Source organism: Colius striatus, chromosome 10 (assembly GCF_028858725.1).
Source record: "Colius striatus isolate bColStr4 chromosome 10, bColStr4.1.hap1, whole genome shotgun sequence".
In the NCBI taxonomy this organism is placed as follows: Eukaryota; Metazoa; Chordata; class Aves; order Coliiformes; family Coliidae; genus Colius; species Colius striatus.
In genome coordinates this window covers 10,928,335-10,948,739 of record NC_084768.1, presented here as the reverse complement: position 1 = coordinate 10,948,739, position 20,405 = coordinate 10,928,335, and the positions used below count along the sequence as shown (strand labels likewise).

The following is a 20,405-nucleotide window of genomic DNA, read 5'->3' as shown; positions in this document are numbered from 1 at the left end:
TCAGGACTGTTAGTGGTTACCTGACTATTTGACAGAAAACATTTCCTCTCCTTTATTTAACCTTTGACTCGTGGATGTAAAAGTTTTATCAGAGCTGTAGTAGAAGCACCACTGAGGTGGAAGTCTACTCATGGCAACAAGGGTTCTGTGTGACTTTGAATAAAAGTCTGAGATCCTGCCTTGTGGCTCATTTGGATGAAAATAAAATGCTATGTACGTTTTTAATTAGCCATGAAATATCTTGAGCTCTTGCTTTTGTGGCAGGGAGGAGATGTGCTTTTCAGTAAAGACCACTGTATCCTCAACCAGGGGAATACAGATCTGTTAAAACATTGTTGCTTATGTTTTGATGTTTGTTTTTTATTTTGAGAGAAATGTTTTGTGGCAGCTTCAGAGAAATTGTTGCATGTTGTTGGGTGTTTTTGTGTATTTGTATGTTTCTCAAAACAGGACCACAAAGACATTGTGTACAATTAAAGAAAAATAAACAAGAAACCAATAATAGTTTCTTAGTTTAAGAACCTAAATTATTTTTATTTGAAGTTTAGGCTTCTAAAACCATTATCATTCTAAATTAAAGCACTATTTTTCCTCTGTTTTGTCTACTGTGAAGGGTCTTCATTGATAACCTTTTGACATTTTTGAAGGGCAGCTAATTAATTGTGAAATGCACTGCTCATAAATAATTTTAGGAATACCAGTGTGATGGTAAGGTCTTTCTAGTAATGGACTTCAATTTTGATTTTATCTGTTGTTAAGGTACATATTGGTGTGACAGTTCTGAGTTTAGGAGTAATATATTACAGATCTCCTCTCTTAAATTTAGCCCTTTCAAAACTTTTTTTTGCAGACACTTGAAAAAAAGAATGTTACCTGACCTAACAGATTTCAGTGGACATTTGTGTGCTGGATGACTTCCCTGTACATAGACTAGCTCTTCTGTACCAAAGAAAGACTAAATAATTTTGCAAGATTTGCTAACAGGTTAAGCCAAGAAGTTTTTTTTATCTGTAACGCTTCTGTTTTTTAGCTGTCACACACACAAGTGCCATAAAAGCCAACAAAGCTCAGTGCCAGGTCCTGCACTCGGATCACAACAACCTCAGGCAATGCTACAGGCCTGGGGAAGAGTGGCTGGAAAGCTGCCCAGTAGAGAAGGACCTGGGGGTGTTGGTTGACAGCTGCCTGAGCATGAGCCAGCAGTGTGCCCAGGTGGCCAAGAAGGCCAGTGGCATCCTGGCTTGTATCAGCACTGGTGTGGCAGCAGGATCAGAGAAGTGATTGGCTCACTGTACTCAGCATTGGTGAGGCTGCAGCTCGAGTGCTGTGTTCATTGTTGGGCCCCTCACTACAAGACAGACACTGAGGTGCTGGAGTGTGTCCAGAGATGTGCACTGGAGCCCGGGAAGGGTCCGGAGAACAGATCTGATGAGTTGCAGCTGAGGGACATGGGGCTCTTCATCCTGGAGCAAAGGAGGGGAGACCTTCTCACTCTCTACAGCTACCTGAAAGGGGGTTGTAATCAGCTGAGGGTCAGTCTTTTCTCCAAAGTAACAAGTGACAGGACAAGAGGAAAGAGCCTCAAGTTGCCGCAGGGCAGGTTTAGATTGGAGATTAGGAAAAAATGTCTTTACTGAAAGGGTTGTCAAGGCCTGGCACAGGCTGCCCAGGGAAGTGGTGGAGTCACTACCCTTGGAGATATTTAAAAGATGTGTAGATGTGGTTCTGAGGGACTTGGTTTAGTTGTGGCAGTTCTTGGTTAACAGTTGGACTTGATTTTAAAGGCCTTTTTCAACCTAACTGATTTTATTATTCATTCTACAGTGCTTTATCGAGTGCAACTTACTGGATAAAGATGTAAAGCCTGTATCATGGGAATGTTCATCTAGGAACAAATCTATTTACTAGAGTAGTCCAAATAAATTAATAGGATTATTAACACGAGCTTGCAAAATCAGCCTTTGATATGAGGACAAAAATGTTACTTGGCAGCCTTGAGGATTTATTTACAAACTAAAAAGGGCTTATACTTGCTGTTTGAATTGAAAATCAAAAATACCACCTGATAGCTGTCTTTATTATCAACAACACAGCCTGTGTTTCTGTTTACTTTTGAATGCAGTGATGCATTGTATATGCAGGCACACAAATGCACTCTTTATCATGTATGAAATAAACAAATGTAACAATCCTTTATTATACTGAATTAGTAGTAATTAGCAAATACATAAAAATATAAAGGGAATATTTTTGCTTTTCAATAGGTCTTTGTATTATTTTGTTGCAGTAAGAACAGTGTAATTAAAAATGTCAACAAAAACTTTTGCTATGAAACCATACTTTTGAAGATGTGAAGACTGACAGAAAAAGAAACAGAACAGGCCTTGGTGGCCTTTACTTTTGTGCCTTATGAAGTAGAAGAGTACTTGGTTTCCTTAATTTTCCAGGTTTGAGAAGCACATGGAAATTATGTCGAACTCGTCTGTGATTATTAAGCTTAAAGCGATTCTTTTTCCAGACTTTCATCTGGGAAACTGGGACTTGGAACCTGTGTTCAAGTTTTATGTTTTTACAATGTTTTCTTTGGAGTTTTGTTACACGAAGACATGGAAGTGTATCAGCAAGCTGATTTTACTAAGAGAAGAATTTCTTGTCCGAGTACTCTGGTCAGCACGCTTTGCCTTAGGAAAGAAACATCTCCTTTGGCTTTCTGCTAGGGTTCATTATTTTCAGATAATGAATTTGACCTTTTTATTCAGAGACTTAAAAATTGTACCTAATTTATCTTTTCACAGCAAGAGAGGAGTTCAGATCACAGATACAAGAAAGAAGCATGGTTAATATTTTATTGAAGAAGGAGCATTTATTTTTATAGAATGCTGTTTGCAAGTGTTCATTATGAAATATAGACTCTCAGATAAGACTTTAGAGTATGCTACACCAAAAGATGCTGGGTGTGATATACACTGCTAACATAGAAGGGGTAGCAAAAACTGGAAGTCTTAAATGTCTAACCATTTGTGTAATCAGTGTTAGAAAGATATATTGTGATTTATATCTTCCTTGTACCTTGGCTTGGATAAAACACTAGAAACAGTGTTCCAATCCCTTCTGTAATTCAAGGCTGGCAAAACTGTTCTCTAGCTCTGACATTTGCAGGTACTCAACACCGTGGTGAACAATTTTGTTTGCCCATCTATGCTACATTTCAGTGGCATGTAAAAGCAAGTTAACATGATTTCAGAAGGTAATAGAACAAGAGTCCTAGATGAAAAAAACCTCGAAGACCAGATATTTTAGGTGCTGTTTTGAGGGATGTTGAACAAGGGCATGCAGCACCCATGTCTGTAAGCACTGAGTGGCCTTACACAGATGCAGTGAAGTACATTTTATGATTATATAAGAATATATTGAAAAGCAAATGCAAGAATATCACACCTTAACTACTGTCAACAATACTAAGGACTAAAAATATCTGTGAGCATTAAGAAGTTGATGTAGATTTGATTAATAACCAGGACAGTGTATGGTAAAGTATGATAAAGACATTAACACAGTGACTTTAAAAGAAAACATTACCTCCGTGTCTCTTTGGTGTAGCAAGAGCAAATCCATGATGGTTTTTTGTGTGGTTTTTTCATTGCTTTTGGGGTATTTTTGTTGTTTGTTTGTTTTTTAAAAGAACCAGCAGTTAGATGTTTATAAGGACAGCAAGGTAAGATTGCTAGGAAGTTGCAAAACTGAGATTATTTTTAGATGTCTGCTGTTCTCTGTCTTTGTTCTAAGAATTGAGATCTGTTTCTGTGCCTTTGAAATAATGACAAGTGAAAACACTAGAAGCTAATCTACTCTTCAAGCAGGTGTCCAGCATAAAGAAACATAGCTTTGCTACTGTCTACCAGTACAGTACAGTATTAAATTTGTGGGGAGAAGTTTTTTTTTATGCATTTGTTTATATGTAGAAATATGATAAGAATTTGCAAGTTGGATTAATCGTAGTAGTATTTCGTAAGCACTGGAAAAAATGCATTGATCTTTCCTTAAACTGTTCTTTCCCCTGCTCTTCTAGTTACCTACCATGGTTTGAGGTGTACTACAAGCTCCTAAATACCCTGGCAGATTATTTGGCTAAAGAACAGGTAATTTTAGACACTCTATTTCTTTATGTAAAATATTTTCCTTGAAATAATAGTAAAATGATTCTACACTGTTTAAAAGTTCAAAATTTTAGTATGATTTAGAAGCAAGTTTTTACATTCATCATGTTGAAATTCAAAGAATCTGAACATACAGCTACCACTGGCATTTGAATCCCATATTAATCTTAAAAAGCTGCTGAGAACATACCTTTATAAAGTGTCAGTCTTAGCATAAACAAGTCCTGGGTGAAGTGTGAGCAAAGTGTCACATCACTGGAGAACTGTATGACGTATTGATTGTAAACTGTAGATCTCTGGAACTATCTGGTTATCAGTTACAAACACTTTTTTTTCAGATCTGCATGAAATATGATGTACTGTTTCACCCTTCATAATAACTACAAACTACCTCTCGTAATTCTATCGTCTCAGCTAGCATGACAAAATTACTTGCAGCATTTGGTGAAGAACCATGATAGTTTAGTTTGCATATTCATGAGCAATTGAACATATTCCAGGATTATGCAGGAAGAGAAATACTGGCAGCTGCCTTTACTGAGAACATAAAAGCTGTACCTTTCTGCTTTAACTATATTAGTCTACTAGATTATAATGAAGAAACCAAAGCAAAGACATCAATAGTTAGCCATATGCTGTAGACTGGAAAAGCTGACAGTTCAAGAATATATGAACTATAAAATAAGCAATTGCTGTACAATGTAGTAAATGGACTATAGAAAATGATGGTATTTTATGTAAAAGTAAAATACAGTGGGAAAACTTGATGTTAGCTGTGTTTAAAGAATGAAATATGTTCAGGTCTCATACATAGCACAGTGAGACTTTGGGTTTGGCCCTAGTTTTGCTCTAATAGTAAAAATTGTTACAGAGGTTGCATATGGCAGAAGGAGTAGGAACTGTCATTGTCTTTGTTTCTTAATCACTGGTTCTGGCATTGCAGCTATTACTGCAACCAGTTTAAGTTACTGGGTTGTAAATTTGTTGTCCTAAATGCTGAGAAAACTGATCTGATGGGTCGGAAAGTTTAGCTGTGTGTGGAAGTGTTTTGTTGTACTGCCTGGTGTGCTGTACCTGGTGCTGAGGAGACTGACATTCCTTCCTCCTGGCCCAGGCACTGTGCTTCTGACAGAGAGCTAGACCCAAAGTCTTGTTTATTACTATGATCCAGTAACATCATAATTCCTAGAAGGAAATTATGATGGTGAGAGAGGTGGAAGCTTCCTGCAAACTCAAACAATATGTTTAAAAGTTGTCCCTGGCTTGGCACTGACATATTTAGTTTTACTTTGCTAAGAAAAGCATTTTAGTCTCCAGAAAAAAAAAACAACTGAATGAAAAACCTAAGTTATTGTGCATTGTAGCAGAATGAACTACAGAAAATGTAAAAATAAATGCAGTGGGAAAGTTTGATGTTAACTGTGTTTAAATACAGTATGGAATGAAATCAAAATAAAACAAAAACTACAGCCACATCTTCCCCAGTAATTGTGTCTCAGAGATCAAGGTAGGAGATCCTAGTTAAACCTGGTAGCTGCATGTACCTTGTATTAACCGTTATTAACTGCTTTACATTCTCCGATGGATCATTTAAAAGTATACAATATAGCTATGTATCTGTGTGTTCAGTTAAACCTTGAACAGATATATATCATGGTTAGTAGTTTTAGGAAGATGATATGCAAGATGCACAGACCAGCTAGACAGATTAACACTATTTTCAGTTGCAAATAATGTGATTCCTTTGCTTAAACTTGCACATATAATAATTTCCTGAGGTACAAAGTTAGACAGAATTTTAGATTTTCATATTTCACTGCAAATTGCAATTGTCTTTCTCATTAAATATATATATAACCTGATCAGTATATAGCTTGATGTAAATAGTAATAATTCAATTTTGAGACAGTAATTAACTCTACAAAAATATTCCCTATAGGAAAATGACTCAAATGATTTGTTAAAATCATTGTACAGCCATCCTGTGCCAAAGGCGAACGCTTTAGTCAGTCTAAGTGTGGTAAGTATTCTCTGTTTAACTCCTGTTACCAGCTATAAAACATTAGGCAAGCTTGAAATGAAAACACCTTCCATGCTTTGTAAAGAGTAAACTTACGTTGCTTCCCATGACTTGGACAACCTTCATATATTTTTTTTTTCCTCTGTGCAGAATACAGTTTGTCTCATGTTGTTCTCTTAAAGTCATAGTCATAAAGAAGCAGAAATTTGAATTTCACCCTGTGGATAAGAAAGTAAACTGCAGTGGGATCTGACAGTGCTAGAACTGCCAGCTTTCGTGCTTCCAGCTGTTTCATGTAGATAATTTTGATTTCTCCTGCTGTGAATTGGGAGACACTAACTCATCTTTATTGCCTCTTATGTCTGAGTAGGTGGACTTGCAGGATTGGGATAAATTCAACATAGGCTGACATCTTTCCCATCTTCCTTCCCCTTCTTCCTAGTTTTGCTCAATTGTGCAAAAACTCTGTAGGAAAGATGGTAGAAGAAGCGTTCTGCATTACGTGGACGTTTCAGCACATTTAGGTGAAAGGACATGGCCCTGCCTAATTTGCTTTTGTGCTCTGATGTGGGACTAGACACTGATAGTATGGCAAGGTGGTATTGCCACAGAAGCGTCAAAAAGTGAGCTTGTCACTGTTACAGTACCTGAAGTTTTTAACAGAAATAGCATATGGACACATGTTTAAACACATTTTAGAGCCGGCATGAAATGTAAAGCCAATACAGAGCCTCTGCTGTCTCTGAGATACACTTCCTGTTCACAGCATCTGTGCAGTTACTGCACACATAAGTAGCCATATGCAAGTAACTGTTTCTTGGTCAAACTACCACAGTTTGCAGGGCACAGAAAGAAGGGATTTTGTAAAGGCTTCCCTTACACACGTACTGAAAGATCATTAGATTATTTATCTTGACCTGATTTGTGTCACTTCCTGTTACTGTTAACTCATTTATTTTAGAATTGAGCCCACCACTTTAACGAAGCACAGACTCTAGGAAAGCAGCTGGCCCGATTATGAAGGCACACACAAATGGAGAATTTAACACTTCTGTTCCAGTAGTTACTCACCCTTGCTGCCTAACATAATGCTGCCTTTAATTTGTCGAATATCAAATTCCTTGTTAAGCTATTTTCACTAGGCTATAGAGGCCTAACAATTTTTCCCCCTTGAACAGTGTTAATCCACTATATTTGGAAATCCTTCCAGTCTTGTGTGTTGTTTGACAGAACAATGTACTGGTTTTTGAGACTGCAGTTGGAATTGTTTCTGCTGCTAAGTTTTTTTCTTTCTGTTGTCAGTGTAATAGTTTCAAGCTATTTTTCAGTTCATAGTACCTTTGCCAAGAATAATTCTGTATAGCAAACATTATTTCGCAATCATGAATTGCAGTGTTACAAGCAATTCTAATCTGACAACCTTAAAATGCTTTATAAAAAGTTCTTTGAAAGTCCTACTGTGTTTCAGAGAGACATAGAGAAGTTTTAAAGGTCTTTTCCCTTGCATTTCTTGCAAGTCGTTACTGCCTGTTGCTATCAGTGTTGCAGTTTGTCTTGCATAGAGCTTGCATACCTCAAGATGAGTGTGATGAGCCTGGAAATGGATGTTGTGGAGAATACAGCTGATAACACAGGGATGACAAATTGCTTGCAATAAAGTTGGTACTTGCTGGTTTTATCTCAACATTATCTGACTTTTGAATGACTTTTTTTTCCCCCCTGAATTGTCTCTTGTACCCAGTGGCTTGTTATATCAAAGTTTTGTCATCTTTTTAGCTGAACCATGATTATCTAAATTCAGGCCTCTTGCCAAATGTTTGAGTTCAGACGGGGCAGAGCAGGAAGGAATAGTTTAGCCTGAATCAGAACACTTGTTGGATCTACAGGCATCTGGTTTTGTAATGCTCAGTGCTGCAGGAAGCATGGAAATGTTTATGGCTAATTTCTTACTTGGTGTACTTGGTCTTTTATATTGATATTCCTTTCTTACGCCTCATATGTTGTAAGCAAGCTGGACAGGAACCATCAGTGGTAATAGACTTAAAAAGAAGCTACAGTCTGAAAAGTAACTGTAGAAATGACATCATGAGGTGGCTTTTCATCGTGCCAGCATGAATCTAGTTCAAATTTCATGATGCAGGATTTGAAAGATCTCTCCCCACATTTACTCAGCTGTGCTCTGCAGAGTGTCATAGAATCATAGAATGGTAGGGGTTGGAAGGGACCTCTAAAGATCATCCAGTCCAACCCCCCTGCTCAAGCGGATTCACCTAGATCAGGTCACACAGGAATGTGTCCAGGCAGGTTTTGTAAATCTCCTGAGTAGAAGCCTCCAGACCCTCCCTAGGCAGCCTGGGCCAGGGCTCCCTCACCCTTACTGTAAAGAAGTTTTTCCTTAAGTGGAACTTTTTGTGTTCCAGCTTTTGTCCATTACCCCTAGTCCTATCACGGGATAGTACAGAAAAAAAGGCTGCCCCATCCCCTTGACATCCAGCTTTCAAACACTTATAAGTATTAATGAGGTCCCCCCTCAGTCTCCTCTTGTCGTGCAGCCTTTCCTCATAAAGTGTAAGGCTCATAGGTGTTGAAGTGGGGTTTATATGAGAGACAGTTCACAGTGGTACTTAGGATTGCATGTACATATTCATGCATAACTTAACACCTGCTGTCTGGGTACATGGTGTTTCCTGGTAATACCTTGTCAGGAGGACATCAAAATGCCTTGGTCCAGTGAAAGACCAAGTTATACCTTTTGGTCCCAGTAACAATGATTTTGCAGCTGAAATTTATGAGGGGTGGTCATTCATTCCATGAAATCTGAGCTGAAATATAACTTGGGTCACTCGTTGTTTGCTTGTTGGAAAAGCTAGCTAAGCTATGTCTGATTTCAAATTGGGGAGGAATACAAAGGATGAAACATATTTTTTCAGCTAGTATTTTAAGTGTGAACTATTACAAGTGTTAGAGTCAGCTTTGGCCTTTACGTTGGAAAACTAAAAAGTCAATTGTGCAATCTTTTTCTCATCTTGCATAAGAACCAAGAGATGATTTTTGCAAGTGAGCAAGTTTTGAAAAAACAGCCTTGTCTTGTATCGGTGAGTTTAAAAGGCTCTATCTAAAGCCTATTGTAGTTAAAGAGATAATTACTTCCTATAGGATATCTCTCTTGATTTCAGACTATTTATACCTGTCCTTTGGGAAATTCTGCTGTTGTCTTTAGCCTAAAAGAGTGATCTAATATTGAAGTGCCTCCTTTGTTTAAATCACACTAACTTTAGTAGAGCTACATGTGTGTGCCATAATCCTTTTGTAAAAACAGCAACCAAAATCAAACCCTTAAATTGATGAACAAAATTTGCATTTTTCTCGTGTCCTTTTTGGAGAAAACTTTCTACAGGACAGCAACTATTAATCTAGTATTCCTTCCAAGGCTGTGCATCTTCCTAAGAGAGTTCACAAAGATGTGCAAGGACTCCATACCGCATTCTTTTTTGCTGCATTATGATTCTTAATGACTGCAGTAATGGGACTTTGCTTCTCATAGTTTTGACTTTCTTTGCTATTTAATAAGTGAAATATTATTACTTTGTGAATTATAAACAATTATATCTCGAAGTTATTAACTTCATTACTCAGAAATCTTTTGATAAATATTCTGTGACCTTATTGCACATAGGAAATTATTTTCTTTTCTCACTGTACTTGTGAAGAATGTAGGCATTCCATGAATCTGAATATTTTCCTCTTCTCAGCTAGAGAAAAATACCTTAACTTGCTTTCTTTGTTGATGTAAAACAATAACCTGGGATCTTTTTTGTACAAGTGCTACAATGTTTATGGGGATGCCTTATTTAAGCCTTTTTTTTTCTTTTCTTACATTTTTAACTATTGCCAAATGACCTAATTTGTGGGGAAAAATGTCTATTAAGTGTATCAAGCTGATTTAATAAGTCTCCTACACAGAGTTAATAGTATTAATAAATATTTTTTGTTTCCTTGAACACAAGACATGTTTAACACCACATAGACTTCCTTTATGTTTTGGTGTATCTTTTTCAAATTTGACTTGAATAGAAACTGTGTATTTGTGGTATTAATTCTAATTCTAAAATATCCTATAAAAACAAAGAAAATCTACAAAAATGTCAAAATTACATTTAAAAACAAGTAAGATGTGTAAAGTCAATAATTATCACATTTACTTAGCATGCATTTAAGGTTTTTTGTCCTTCAAGATTTAAATGAATATGCAAAAATGCCTTAAAATTGCCAAGTCCACATCTGATAACTACTAAAAGCACTGGATTAATGAGAATAATTTAAACTACATCTGGTTTTAGTTGAATCCATTTTATATTTACATCCTAGATGGCCTCAAACTAAGATGTATAAAATTGCTAATGTATTTCATAAATGATTGTGGAATCTCAAGCTGTCAGACCTTGCATTTCTGTTAGCACATTTCTGATTCAGAGATGTTCAGAAAGAGAAGAGAATGTACATCAAGTAATAATATTTCCATTCTAATTAATTTTCCCATGTGAATGAGTTTTCCTTTTCCATTCTAAATTTACATTTTGCTCTTTAACAATTTTTTGGTTGCAATTTTTCAATCAATGCTGCTCACAAGCTTGTGACAACATTTAAAGCTGGCTTATTTTCAGTGTTATTTCAAAACTGCAGCCCAGTGTTTTGTTCCCTTGGTTTGTGTGCTGTGCTGAACCAGAGCTTGTCATTTCATGTTGTGATCTGCTTAATTCTTTGTCTAGTAGTGGTAGGAATGCTATTGGAAAATGGCTATTTGCTTAAGCAAAAATGGGACTGGAAATCCTAAAAGCTGTTTTTTAAAAAAGGAAAATTTGGGTTCTGTGTGCATAAATCTTTCATGTTTTTTTGTCCCCCCTGTTGATTAGCACTCGTATTTCATTACTCCTGATATAACTGGATTGCCAACAATCCCTGAAAGCGTAAGTATGCAGTTTCTTTTATAAATATTTAGGAGAGGTATCAGCCTTATTCTGTGGGTAGCACTGAACTCTGCTTTTATCAACAAGAGACCTTTTTTTTTTCCCCAAGACTGTTTTTAGAATATGATTGATGTCTATTATTACAACCTTTCGCTAGTAGTTACTATTGCATTCATCATTAACCCATTTTAAAGCATTAATAGGGCATTTTTGACCACTGCTGTAGCCACTCTTTGTTCATAATTACTTGGCTTGTTTACATTTATTTGGATTAATTATATAAAATATATTCTACTTCTGCACCTCGTGTTATTTGAATACCTGCCCTTTAAACACTGTGTTAGCTGCAAATCCAGCTACCAAGATATACAAGGGGGTTTTTTGTGTAAGAAGATGTTGTTTCAGACTGTCTGAAAACAATTTGGATGGTAACCATGCAGCAGGAATGGTGGTTGTTATTATTTGTAGCTTGGTTTTATTTTATGAAGACTTGCATTGTGTAGATGCTGGATCCACAATGTGTTTAGGTGGGGAACAACTAATAAAAGGACTTTGAGACACTCTGCTTTTCCCTCTTGCATTTAAGTTTGGAATTTGATATGGAAGTCTAGATGTGTATTTTTACACGTTCCAAGAATAGCTTTGTTCTGAAAGTTAAACAGTTGGAAGATTCACCACGGTACAAAATCCTGCAGAACCACAGCACTGGGTGGTGGTAGATGTTGTGGTGGTTGTGCAGAAAGCACCAGGGACCCAGAGGAGAAAGCATGATCCTTGTTGCAACCCAGAAAACTATGGAAAGTTGCTGGGTAGAGGAGTATAAGACAGGGCCTCATTGCAAGGGCTCTTTGGGCAGGGCTGGGCTTAATTTTTAAATGTTCCTTCTCATGTTTCACCCTGTGGATCGAATTCCTCTATTTTGAAGGAATCTCCTCTTCTAGCATTTAATTTGAGGTTCTCATAAAAACATAGCTTTGGAGGTTAGAAGGTGTATTGTGTATTCAACTCAAAGAAAAAGTGAGGGAGCTTCCCTCTGGGCCTCTTGCTGATGGGGCACCATGCAACGGTGCCACTGTGGATTTCTTTTTCTGGGTTTATGGGAGAAAGGAAAAAGAACCTTCAAGGTACCTTCCAATAATTGGTTTTTACTCTATTTATAAAAGTGTCATCTTTCCAGTGTAAGTTAAAGTAGTATGGTACTAATGGAGAGTTAACACATACAAAAAGGGAAGAGGTGAGGTGGCTACAGTAAAATAGCATTAAAATTAATTTTCTCATTCTTTGTTGTAAGATTCATGTATTTCAGGGACAGGATCTGTTCAGATGTACTGCAGCAATGACTATTTCCCAAAGATGATACAAAGATATATTGGTCTTTATAAGATAACAAACTCTTTTTAGCCCAGCTTTTACAACACAGAATCAGCATAGTGTTATCAGCAAGTGTTAGAGGGGGACTGAGGTAAATTGGGCTCAAATTATCCTTGTGCATTGGCCTCTGACAGCCAGATAAAAGTAGCACCTGAAAGACCAGAGTTTCTTTCTGGATTGAGTATTTTTAACCTTAAAACTTTTGGTTTTATCTCTTCAGAAATATTATGCAGCAAGGACTGATAGTAACTCCATAACTCTGTGTCTTCAAATTAATAATGCATTTCTGAATTTCCATGAAGTGGGATTGTCCATTGGATCTTTATTTGACTTTTCAGTTTCTTTTTTTATTTAATATTGCAACACATCCAAAAAGGAGGTCAACTTTCTGGTCATCATCCAGGCTTTAACTAAATTTAGCTTTTCACATGGCAGAGTCTGTAGGGAGATAAACCAGGACCTGGTGAGCAGCAGCTCTGCCCCATGCCACGCTCCCTGAGTATTCAGATCTCGATCCTCGGGTTGGGTCGTAGAGCTGATAAACCTCCTACGTTAACATTCAGTCATGTTGAATCCTGAGAAGAGATGAGCAAGCGTTCTGCTTGCAGATATGATAAGGAATATGTGACATGAAATGTTTTTGTGTGTTTTGGAGCATTAGTATGCTTTAATACACATTCTCTAATGTTGACAAAAATTTACTGTTTCTCTAGGCATTCTTGCTGGTAGCTGTTTTAGCTTATTCAGAACTTGCATGTCTCTGGTACTGTGCCACGCAGAAATACTCCTTAAGTTCAGCTGGAACATGGAGATTGCCCCCCTGCCCCCAGCTTTTTTCTTGTTTTCTCTCACTTTTGTGTTGTCTTAACTATAAGTAAGAGGTGACTGTGACTTTGCTTTTCACAGTGAGGTTCTTATTAAAGGTGAAAAGAGTAGCTACAGGAAGGATCCAGTACCTTCTACCAGTGTTACTGGATGTTTAATGTCCTGCCACATAAAGCTCCAACCAAAACTTAATGGTTTTCAACAAACTTTTGCTGTACTTGAAGCAGTATAAAATGTATTGACTTTGGCAGAGCCTGGCAAAATAGCCCAGTTTTATTATTGTAGTTATGACAGAGCAGTGACAGTGGTGGAAGATCTGTTCCTGTGTTGGAAGGAATGGTTACCTTAATGCCATAGTTCATATTTTACAAATTTGAAAAAACAAAAAAGGGCAAATCTAAACTCACAAACATAATCATGTTGGTAACTTACACCAAACTGTTCATTGATTTCAAACCCAATCAATTATTTTTAAAGCACACAAATTCTAATGCAAATGGATTTCTTTGCTAGTTTTTGCTTGGTTTTTTTTCCCCACCTACTAATTTGACAAAATTTTTTAGACAATATATGACATGTTCCACTTAGCTACTACTATTGCTATACTGTTAACATCTTATTTATTTAAACAGAGAAACCTCACTGAATATTTTGTTGCTGTGGATGTGAACAACATGCTGCAACTTTATGCCAGTATGTTGCACGAGAGACGAATCATTATTACCTCTAGCAAACTAAGCACTGTAAGTACTTCACACGTCTCCTTTTAAGTAGGATATATTGAACATTTCACAAAATGACCCGCAGACCTTTGTGGTTTTAGATATGTTCCATGTGTACTTATAAGACAATATCTACATACTTTTCTGATATATGGTTTTAGTCTGGCTCTTGAAGTACAAAAGTCTGATTTATATAAGACCTACTCAGATACATTAAGTCAGGTTAATTATTTTTCTTATCAGGAGATGAGAGTTCTTTAACTCTCCTGAGTTCATTTCTGTGCCTTCTAACCTAAAAAGAATTCTTAAGGGCTATTATAAGATCTTTATTATTCACTTGTGGCTTATTCCATTGGAGCTACTTGAAAGAAATCAAAGGTCCATAATAATAGCTGCTATCCTAACCTGGTAATAGGTAGTTTCATCTTTGTTAGAGTGGTTTGGGAGTGCATACCGTATTAGCTCTGATTTGGAGCAGCTCTTCAGACTGATAATAATGTACAACTCAAAATAGCTGCCTTTTTTTTTATTTTATTCAGGGTTTTAGGCTACTGCCCACATTAAAATGTGTTGTTTGTTTTGTTTTGGGGTGTCTTTTTTCCCTTTATGCCTGCTTAGTATCGTAAGAGTAGCATGTTTCATTTTAAAAGCACACGTAAATATTCAGATGTTATTTTGTTTTTATCTTCACAGAATCTTACAAGTTTTTAACATATCCTGTATTGTGAAAATAACTTCAAGATTAATTTTGCATTAGTACCAGATTGTCACTTCATAACCAACTTTCTTCACAGAGTATATTTGTTACAGAGAACCTTTGGCCTGTAAACACAGTCATTGAATATACCTTTTTTTTCCTTATAGTTCTACATAAACCATTTTGTTTAATATACTTTCTGTAGTGGAAAGTCAGCTTTATGTTCTTGAGCACTGCTAATTGTCCTACCAAATAAATGAACCTTTATTTTCAGGTCAGATGTAGTTCTAAAAAATAATATTTCCAAAGATTTGCTGGTTCTGATTTTCAAGTGCGTGTAAGGAGTGAGGACTTTTGGGTTATAAACAGTGGATAAAAGCCCTTTAAATTCTTTTGAGTCAAAAGGATGTTGAAGGTGGAGAAGATCCAGAATCACCATAAAAGGCTGACAGATTTTCAGTTTCTAGGTAGTAGTAATTATATTAGTAACACTCTTATTGTTGTTTTCAGAGTTGGGTCCCTGAATCTGCAATTTGGGGAACGCACAAAGCTAAGTACATCCGTGGTGATTCAAGTGTAAATGAAAGGTGGGGTCTTATAACCAGAAGCCACCAGAAACCAGGAAAATAAATGGTGAATGAGTGTGAGCAATCTGCAGATTAGCAGTGTAAGATATATCTTTTGTTTTGACCACCAAAGATTTTACTTTATCTTTGGATATTTCCATGTTCTGTCACACTTTTTTTCTTACCCCCTGCCCTAAAATGGCGAGGAGAAGAATTGGATGTTAAAACATAGTAATAAAACAACCCAAATAGGCAAAAAGAAATTGATGGGAAAGTCCTTTCAAAGAAGCTGGCTTTCACCTAATGTAGCAAAACTTTGGAATCAATTTTATGGGTTTTTTTTTCCATTTTGCCAATCTGGGACCCAGCTTGCTATATTAGAAAAAAAACAACCAACAAAACACTAAAAAGAAAAAAGCTCCACACCATTAAAAATTCGGCTTCAATGATGCCCAAGTCAAACCACTTTTACTGCTCCAGTAGAGGGGAGACAGGAATTGTGATGGCAGCTCTGTGCCCGTGGAAGATTCTTTCTGCAAGTGGACACGTGTCTATCTGCTGAACATGAATTACAATCATACTCTCAGCTTACGTTTGGATCTTCTTAAGACTTGTTTTTGTTAGGCTGAACATCTCAGCTGACCTCTGTTGCTGACATATGACAAAAGAAGAGGTATCAGAATGACACTGTGCTGATCTAAACGACCTTATTTCTATGTTCCGACTCCCAGGCTCTTCGAAAGTCATTACAGAATAGCAGATGTAATATGCTGGTTGTGAGAAACTAGCTTTGTTCAAAATTCAGCTGTTTATTCCAAACTTTTTCACGATGTAATGGTCATCTTGATGGTGTCCTCACTTACAAATTACTTCTAAACACAAATAGGTAGCAGTAGCAGACATTCATAGTGGCATTTGGACATTCTGAAGAATGTGCCCAAGCTGTGAATGTAGGTAATATATTACAGATCAAGTCCAAAAAGAGAGGACACAACAATTTCATTTTCTTCTCGTTAATTTTTCAGCCTTCTAGCATTAAGTCATAGCTAAATGAAATTATTGCCACATTATATCAAGTCCACTTTTGATACAGGACTGGGCTAACTTTCACTTGCACTAGTGAGTTTTGATAAATCAGAAAAATAGACCTGGCTTATCAGGAACTGCAGTGGGAACTACTACCTGCTAATCTCTGTAATAAACAGAACAGGACTGATGCAAGGCTTGCTTCTTTTACAGAGCAATGTAGTTTAACAAATAAATACTTTTCAGTATCTCCTGTAAAAGTTTAATTGAATTGCCAAGGGTGGTTAAATATGCTTTTGGCATAACATATTTCTTCTTAAAAATCTTGAATTGCTTAATATAATATAAATAAGCAAATGGAGTGTGTTTGGACATGAGCACTTCGTAGCTTTGTGCTGTTTTGCTATTAGGTACAAAACACAGCAGACTGGTACTTAGTGCTGCAAGGGTCTTGTTTTGATATTGCTAAATTACAGCTTGATACTTGGAAAGATTATTTGTTCAAAAATAGTGATATCAAGTACAGCTTTCTGTTAAGGGAGTTGTGCTTTATCTTTGGGGTTAACTGAATATCAAGTGTTTATGTCAGTTCATGAAGACTGGGTTGTGATGTCACCTTGGAGTTATCAGCTCTGTTTCGGTTCACTATCTCAGGGCAGTGACTGATAACAAAAGGCATAATTCAAGGCCTTGCTCACTTTCTCCTCACCCTTCTTTCAGGGGGCCAGGAATGGAAAACTGCACTTATGTATGGGAATTTTGTTTAGCATTTCTACCCTGTAAATTTCATGCGTTTGTTGTATTCAAGTAAAGGATCAGTCCCATTATGGAAGAAAAGGGGGCATTTAAAGAGGAGGCTTACTTTGGAGGAAGAAAGAGAAAATAAAGGTGCCTATTTTAAGCTACTGAGTGTTGTTTTAATTAAAAAAAAAAAAAAAGAGATAAGTACCATTTTATCCTGAGAGTGAATTTCAGTTGTCAGCTTACATTTTATTTCAGCCAAGCAGACTTTATTTTATGTGCATCTTCTGATTTTTGCTATGGTTGTGTATTCTTTGCACTTTTATTTAAATTGATTTTTCTTCTGTGTTTTAACCCCTTTACAAACTCCTTTGGTGGAAATCTTTGCCTACTTGCCTGAATAATTACTGCTAAGGTGTAAGTGGAAAGTTCCTAGCACTCCTTTCTGTTGTAGCTTTTGGGACATTATTTGCACTAACTGTTGATTCCTTTATTAGCTTGACTTTCCAATCACTTTAATAATGTGATTATCACCAATGTCACAGCTTACTTGAGGCTTAATGTTAGAGTGAGATGGATTCAGCTGTCCTGGGGATTACCTGTTTGTAGCAAAAATTACCATTTCTGCCTTTTGAACAGTAAACTATGAAAGAGAAACAAATTATATGGCTTTGGATTAAATGAAAGGATGAGTGAAACAAAGGAATTGATCTGTTCACAGAGGTGACTGTTAGTTGTTTCACTTTATCTGTGAAAGGAAAACCTTTCCTAATTGTCACGCTGGATGTTCTTGCAGGCACTATTTGCTCACCCATCACTACATCTGCATGTATTCTTATCAGCTGCACGGAGCTGTAACGAGTTTCAGTACAAATAGTTTTTTTAATTCAGTCTATCTATAAATTATTAAAGTGCTGGGGATGGCTTTTCTAGGAAGGCTGAACTACAGCATTGATTTTTATGCATGCTGGAGGCAGGCCCTAGATGTTTCGGCCCCAAGTGCACCTGCTGTGGTAGTCTACCAGAACATCGTACCACACTCTCATGTATTCAAAGCAAAGGAATAAATCATGATTTTACAACAGTGCATCAGTTGACTTATTGCTGTTTTGTGACCGGAGGTAGGAAGGATTGCTGTTTAAAGCCATGTCATCGGTTCTCAAGTCACTCAAGCATGAAAGCTTGTCATATGCCTCTGTAATTGTACCTCACCAGTCTTTCCCTAACTAGTCAACTGGGGCTGTGCATTTTGTCTCAAACACCCGGCTGGCCAGTGTCTGACAGGAGCTTTCTCATCAGCCTGTCAGTGATATGCTAACTAGAGTGTATCTTCTGTGGCCTGCACTGGCAGGTGGAAAGGATGCTACACTTTAAAGCAAATGTCTAAACGTTATCTCCGTTTTGACCAGTATTTGTTTCAGGTAGTACAAGCATCTGAGACCATGGTGCTTACAGTGCTCTGCTTTGCACTGGCTGGAGGTGTCTTTGTGATCCTTATAAAACCAAATATGTATGTCAGTAAAAGTTACAGGGTTTTTTTTTGTGGTGAATGAGCACAGAATATAAATTTACACACAAACATTCATTTGGAGAATCACTTTTGCTGCTGCTTTTGTGCAAAGAGAACTTTCTGCAGTTGCCTAGAGTGAGCTGGAGTCATCAGTGACTTCACGTTCCTTGCCTTATCAGTCTTGTTCAGCTATGGCCACACTATCCATGGTCACTCACGAACTGGGAAGATGCAGAGGCTCCTTGCAGAATATAATTCCAGCTACTAGAGAAAGCAAAATGTACTCTAAACTCATTGCCTTTGTGAATTGCTTTGCTTCTGCGTTTGACCTTAAGTCTGAGATTGAGTTTATCCCAGAGTCCATATGTCCCAAGGCAGTAATATCATCAACTGAATCAAGAAACAACTGTGGTAGTTGTCTCTTTCTCTCACTTCACTTAAATCTCTCAGTGGTTTCCATGTTGAGATTCAGGGATAAGGGTTAAAAAACCTGCCAAGCAGGACTTTGCGATTAGGCCAGATTGCTGGGATGTGGTTTTTGGAGCTCAGTGCACATTAGTGTGGAGCCTGGAAGGACAGAAAGCTCTTCTGTATTTTTTTTTTTGCTTCTGAGTTCAAAGCTGGCTGTGTATGGAGCTACTTCTCTGGTGCAAACTTAAGAATCCAAGACAGCAGTACAATTGACTCTGTACAGGCCTTCCACGCTGGAGAAAGTAAGTGACACGGAGAGCTGTCATACAGCTTAGTGACATTCTCACGTTGCCTTATGCTCTCAGTTCTGATGAAACGAACTACAGCATCTAATTTAATTGTGCGTTGTAGTGCAGTCAAAATGTTATCTAAAATGTATTTATGAAGTGTAGGGCAGATCCATTATAAATGATACTGTTCCAATAATTCAAAAAATTGTAGATTTTAAATTGAATCAATTCCTCAGATTTCTGTGAGGTTGTAGTATGTAGTGGGAAGAAATGTGCAAGGCCTACATTTAGTCCTTGCAAAACAAGGATGGGAATGTATCATTAACTTGCAAAGCAGAACTGATTCAGTGAGTATTCCACTGATACTCACTGATCTCTCCCAGAAGCATAATTAGAATTCATTTTGGAATATTAGGTCAATTAGATCATTTGGTCTGGGAGCAAATGAGGAGTGGTTTTTAACAATTTTTTTATAGTTCAGATATAAAAAGTTGAAGGTAAAGTGGACAGAGGTGCATGTTGTGGGTGTAGTTAAGGACCTGTGGGGACATCCTTAGGGAATGTGCTTCTAACAATGAAGCTCAAGGGTGTGAATATGGAATCAAAGTTTGCTTAGGGTATACAACCAGACCTGGAAAGGCACTGCATAATATTAGGAGAAATAATTGTGAAAGAATTTGTGACAAGAAACCTAAATGTGTGGTCAGCAAATGACTAACATTTTTTTCCTTTTCATGAGAGGAGGAAAAAACAGTAAGAAGATGAGGATTGATATTACTTGGCATCTGAATAAAACATAAAGAACTTTATCACTGGATTTTATTAAGAAAAATTGCAACCCCCAAACAAACAAAGAAGATGATACTACAATGTGAAAGATCTTCAGTCAGATCTACAAATTAATTTCAATGTTTTTCACTTACTAATACTTTCAGGAAAAAGAATAAATCCAAGGTTAAGGTAATCTGAGGCAAAAATGATTTCTTTTACCAATTCATCATCATCAGTAAAAACTGATGGAACAAAATGCTGTGTGGAGCCAGTGCAGGCACTGCTGTGAGCATATGCAGTCAAAGAAAAGCCTTTGAGTCCTGTGACCTTT

At 37.0% G+C, this 20,405-nt stretch overlaps 1 protein-coding gene across 7 annotated transcripts in view; it reads left to right on the top strand.

The window, feature by feature from the left end:
• The window catches only part of DENND1B (DENN domain containing 1B), a 153,856-nt gene that overhangs the window by 63,913 nt on the left and 69,538 nt on the right, over positions 1–20,405 (top strand). For 3 of the 7 annotated variants that reach the window (XM_062003322.1, XM_062003321.1, XM_062003326.1), the window contains 5 exons: positions 4,070–4,139; positions 6,097–6,177; positions 9,213–9,272; positions 11,091–11,144; positions 13,973–14,083. In XM_062003322.1, coding sequence (XP_061859306.1) covers positions 4,070–4,139; positions 6,097–6,177; positions 9,213–9,272; positions 11,091–11,144; positions 13,973–14,083 — 376 coding nt within the window. The remainder of the gene's footprint in view (positions 1–4,069; positions 4,140–6,096; positions 6,178–9,212; positions 9,273–11,090; positions 11,145–13,972; positions 14,084–20,405) is intronic. The other 4 variants (XM_062003324.1, XM_062003323.1, XM_062003327.1 and 1 more) reach the window with 4 other exon arrangements.